The sequence below is a fragment of the Bidens hawaiensis genome, unplaced genomic scaffold (assembly GCF_021521415.1).
Source record: "Bidens hawaiensis isolate Kalapana, Puna unplaced genomic scaffold, B.hawaiensis_p1.1 tig00018272_1, whole genome shotgun sequence".
Lineage (NCBI taxonomy): Eukaryota > Viridiplantae > Streptophyta > Magnoliopsida > Asterales > Asteraceae > Bidens > Bidens hawaiensis.
Window position 1 is genome coordinate 415,623 of NW_027492764.1, and position 5,661 is coordinate 421,283.

The 5,661-nt window shown below is 33.4% G+C and overlaps 1 protein-coding gene across 1 annotated transcript; it reads left to right on the forward strand.

Moving 5' to 3' along the window:
- Positions 1-3,299: 3,299 nt before the first annotated feature.
- LOC143555738 (delta(12)-fatty-acid desaturase FAD2-like) lies at positions 3,300-4,648 on the forward strand. Its single transcript, XM_077045246.1, has one exon. The coding sequence runs from the start codon at positions 3,407-3,409 to the stop codon at positions 4,553-4,555; it is 1,149 nt and encodes a 382-aa protein (XP_076901361.1). The 5' UTR covers positions 3,300-3,406; the 3' UTR covers positions 4,556-4,648.
- The last annotated feature ends 1,013 nt before the right edge of the window (positions 4,649-5,661 follow it).

The window sequence follows — 5,661 nt, forward strand, 5'->3', positions numbered from 1 at the left end:
CCTTCTAAAGTTTAGTTTATATACTATCTCTAATATTCTAATAGAAATTTTAATTTTTCGAGACCATTTAGACACGTTTTGGATTTTATCTGTTCCTAAGTCGCCACCCGTAGTCATTTTGCGCAGTGTTGGCTACGCGACAAAATTGGACTTTTTCAAACATGATTAAATATATTTCAAATATTTTTTGGAGTTTTTGGACTAAAATAATATCACCTATTTATTATATTATTTTATTTACGTAAACACAATTATATTATCGCGGTTTAGGCTAATTTTTAGTCGGGTGTCACATAAAAAAGTCAAATACAGTTACCAAATAAAAGTTACAACATTAACCCCTTCACTTTACTTAACTTTTATAAATTTTAAAAATAGTTACAACTATGATTCTTTATCTTTCACTCTTATGTGATTTTATTTTCATTTTTAACTCAATTTTCCTCATTATTTTTAAACATTAATAACTTTTTCATGTGATAATATTCTTTTAAAAGAAATTACACCATAAAAACGAGCATGCTTTTCTCTTTAATTATAGTATCATATTGTTATAGTTTTTTTTTGTTTAAAAAAATAACATTTTACGTAGGGGCGTTTGCGGTATGGTTTTGATGGTTTTTAAATTAAACCGTGGGTCAAACAGTTAGTAACCGGTTTTTGTTGTCGAAAAACGAAATGAACCTTTGGAAATTGAAAACGACCGGCAAAAGGTTAATGAAAAAAATCAATGGTGAAATCAAACCAATGACCGGTTTGAAAGTTTTTTCAGTTTCAAATCGAACAACGAACACCCATAAACTTGTAACATGATTAAAAAGTTATGTGTTTCCCGCTGCATCGCGTGGGCACCTGTCTAGTATATATTTATGTATGGCCATCATGATCATTTATATAATAATATAATAATCAATCAAAGTTAATTAATTATACCTTATTATTATATATTAGTTAGGTAATTGTTGATGAACCAAATTACCATTTCTTACTAATCAAGAGTTTCCTCCTGAGTGTATATAAATATATGAAGATGCTAATTAACATAATACAACATAACCCTAAACTTGACATAAAATTTGTCCACCTCTCTCCCTCTATATTATTCGATTTCTCAAGAACCTTAATCCCCATCACTAATATACATCCTAAAGGAGAACTCGACAAAGCTGACTATTATGTCGTATGGATCTTTCTCAATAGTCGTGGCTTCTCTCTCTTTTATGACATGTATGTTTTAATTATAGGTTTATCATAATATTCATGTTTTCTATTACATACATGAAGAACTAATCCACACGAATAGCTTGCATAAAGATAGTAACATATGTTAGTGACTTGCATTTGATAATGAGTCCACTAATTCACTATTTACAAGCCTTGTCAGTGTTACAGAATTGATTTAGATTTTAGCAAGTAATTTTAGGTCAACACAAGTCTTAGGTACGTATTAATGGTCTATGTTTGATGATTGGACTGATAATTCACTATTAATGAACCATGTCATGCGCGCGCAAGTGACTTATATTATGTTATAACAAGAAATTTATGTCAGAACAAGTGTAATAGGTGTTAAGGGCATGTATATGATGATAAGTACATGCACCAATTCATATCGTTTATTTTTGTCATGCGTCGAACAATGACTTATTTTAGGTACAATGCATGAGTCATTTTATGTCAATAGGTGCATGTTAAGGACATATGTTTGATGATTAATTAGTCCATTAATTCACTGTTAATGGACCTGGACGGGCCTTATCATGTCTAAATGACTTGTTTTAGATACACCAAGTGATTTTAGCTGAACATGTCATTTATGTGTCAATGAATTATGTTTGATGGTTCGAACATAATTAATTCACCATTAACTGGCCTTATCACGCACATGTTAATAACTTGTCTTAGGCCACATTACAATCTTTTTTGCAGAAAGATGGACAATTATGTTTGTACCACATTAAGTTTAAAATTTTATAGAAAAAATAAAAATATTTATGTGCATCATATTTTTTTTATAATTCATTGTTTTACTACAACACATTTTTGTACTATGTTGCAGTTGTGAGCTCCATTTTATCCAAAAACAGGGCAACATATTATCATTTCCAAAGATTACCAATAAACATATGCTGATGATTTGCACCATATAGGTTTTCCACCCTCACGTTTTGAGCACACATGTGGAAACCATTTGTGGGCACTTATAGATCCATTTATTCCAAAACCATCATTCTAGCATCAATTAGAAACACTGAAAAACATCACATTTGACACATTCCACTTTTGAAAACACCAATCCAATTCAACCAACAGTATGTGATGTTGACAAATGTTACCACTTATCATTTATCAAGAATGAAGAATGTGAATATCAGTGAGGCGTCATCAGTACGATAATACAAAATTTTCAGAAATCATCGCTGACAAGCCCATGACTAACTTGTTTCAACCACCAACAGCTGAAAAGTCTAACAAGAAATCTCATTTGAAATCATATCTTCACAGCTTAGCACAAAACCTTATCTGAAAATATAATCCTTTAAATTTGTTAGTAATCACTAAGAGATTACCCACCAGTACTGTGAATTTTAAATTTTTTATTGCTCATAAGGCATTTGCCTTGATCCATCGGTAATCAGTCCACTGATTAGCGACGGCTATTTTGCTCAATAACGCTCATAAGGCATATTATATGTCCCTTTTTTATCATCGGTTTTGTCTACTACTGAAAAGTTGATATTACCTACATATTTTAATGATTTATTTGGCCCAACTATCTATTGTGAAAATTATCCCTTAAATTATTGCCTGACGATAAAGAGACGGCTAGTCCATGATATATATAGATTATATAAATATGAATATCTGATTATATTCATCAGTAGAGAGAATATTGTTTACAATTTTTTAACAGACTCCGGTATATATATAACCTAGAGAATATAAATTACACAAAACCAATAAAAAGCTAACACCCTAGTGATCAACGAATCAAAATTGAAGTGAACAAATTATTAATGTCCCAATAAAAAGCTAACACCCTAATTTACCACAAATTAAATTGACGAGTTGCACGTTTAAGAAAAATAAATCGATAGCAAATTTTTAAATTTAAATAGTATTTCAAAATTTTAGCAACTTCTAAGCAACAAGCAAGACTATATTATATCCAGCAACTAACTCACAACACTCAGCATGTGGCGGGTCAAATATGGACTCATTAGTCGATATAATATGGTACTAAAAGTTAAAAATGTTGTAGTTAGCATCCACATCTATCACTATATATATCAAACCCAACTAACCATATTATATACCATCAGAACCCCCCATCCTTTCTTAGCATACCCTATACAGTTTGATTCTTACTGAACTAAACTGAAAAGGTTGTTCGATAAGTTGAAAGATGGGTTCTGGTGGCCGTGCAACGGAGAAGGATACCTCCGGCAACGTAGTTGTCAAGCGAGCCCCATCTTCCAAACCACCATTCACTCTTGGTGATATCAAAAAGGTCATACCACCACACTGTTTTAACCGATCTCTGCTCCGATCTTCTTCCTACCTCTTTGTCGACCTCTTTTGTTCCTTCTTGTTCTACTACGTCGCTGCCACGTACATCATTCACCTTTCCGCCCCTCTTTCGTACGTGGCATGGCCTGTTTACTGGATCCTCCAAGGCAGTGTCCAAATGGGCATGTGGGTTATTGGTCATGAGTGTGGTCATCAAGCTTTTAGTGACTACCCATGGTTAAATGACACCATTGGTTACTTTCTACACACAGGCATGCTTGCTCCGTATTTCTCTTGGAAATACAGCCATCGTCGTCACCATTCTAACACTGCCTCACTTGAGAACGACGAATCTTTCGTTCCAAAAAAGAAGTCTCACCTCAAGCCGTCTGCCAGACTTCTCAACACCCCACCCGGCCGTCTCTTCAGGCTTGTTATTTTATGTACCATAGGCTGGCTGTTGTATGTTTGTTTTAATGTCTCGGGCCGAAAGTATGAGAAGTTCGCTAATCATTTCGACCCAAAGAGTCCTATCTATAGCGATCGTGAGCGGTTCCAAATTCTCCTAACCGATATCGGACTTCTTATTGCAAGCTATGGGGTGTACAAAGTGGGAATGGCTCAAGGGTTCACATGGCTAGTGCTGGTCTACTTTGCTCCTTTGGTTATTGTGTACGGGTTCCTAGTTGTGATCACTTGGTTGCACCACACACACCGCTCGTTGCCTCACTACGACTCCACCGAATGGAACTGGCTTAGGGGAGCTTTGTCAACCGTTGATAGGGACTACGGTATCTTCAACACCGTTCTGCACCACATCACCGACACGCATGTAGCTCACCATTTGTTCTTCACCATTCCTCATTATAATGCAATAGAGGCCACAAAAGCAATCAAACCCTTCTTGGGAGAGTACTATCAGTTCGATGATACCCCGATAATCAAAGCAATGTGGAGGGAAGCTACAGAGTGCTTCTTTGTTGAGGCTGATGAAAGTGATTATAGCGAGAACAAAGGTGTATATTGGTTCAATAATAAGATCTGAAAATATTGTAATACTCCCTTGTTTCAGTTCAGTTATGTGTATGATGTATCATGCTTTTAAACCTTTACTTAATCCAACTATCCAATAATTTTATTTGGTTGTTGTTCATAGTTTTATAATACATTACGGTTGTTCTTTCTCACTATGCATTGATAAATTATTTTAGTTTTGCATACGTAAAAAGAAATACTTAAATTAAAAGAGTATGTTAATTGAATGGTTCCGGCAATTCTTGTAAGATATTATTCTTATTTCATCTTATATGTGTAGAGGGGAGGGATGTAACACCCGGCACGCACTAGGGCTGACGCGTGACTTATACAGCATATTAGAATTCAATGTGAATTTCCATTAATACGAAACAACACATTCTACAACTAAATAAAAATTACATTACAAAACTTCATTTATTCTTTAATAAAATCTCTGATCTTTAAATTATCCCGTTGATCGATTCTTCTCAGATAACCTTGATAATGTAATATGCAAGAAAACAATAAAACAAAAGCATGTCTAAGCATAATGCTCAGTAGACGGATAACAAAATCATAAACAAAATAACTTATAAACTTTTTAACATGTAACATATCATATCAACTTATAACTTGTAACATATCAGTAACTCGTGAAATATCAAATGGTATCTTTGATTAATTGTATAAACTTGTAATCAATGCTCAAATATATCATGAAATTAAATTTCTTAACCAATAAATAAAAATATAGAGTCAGTAAATGGGTTTATAAGGGTGCTCTATAACGTGGATGAGACGATATGTTTCTTCTTATAAGATCGATCCAAACGTCTCCAACGATTCATTCATACGTACATATACTCTAGACTAAATTCCCTTTTCTTATGGTCAATCCTTAACATTCAGTATTGAAACGACGTATCTTTCCTAGGATCAATTTACACACCTCAACTCGCATATATAACACACATTCCTTTGAACCAAATTAAAACATACAAACTTGTAAAACAATTTGAGATGAATTACACATCTCAAAATATAACAAATTCGAATATTAAAAAATTAAAATAAAACAAATCAAAACATGATAACGTTCAGAAAAGATCATATATTTAAACCTTAATAAATGTA

Bases quoted from the DNA above. Each gene is read 5' to 3' on its own strand.
- LOC143555738 (XM_077045246.1), top strand. From the start codon at position 3,407: ATGGGTTCTGGTGGCCGTGCAACGGAGAAGGATACCTCCGGCAACGTA.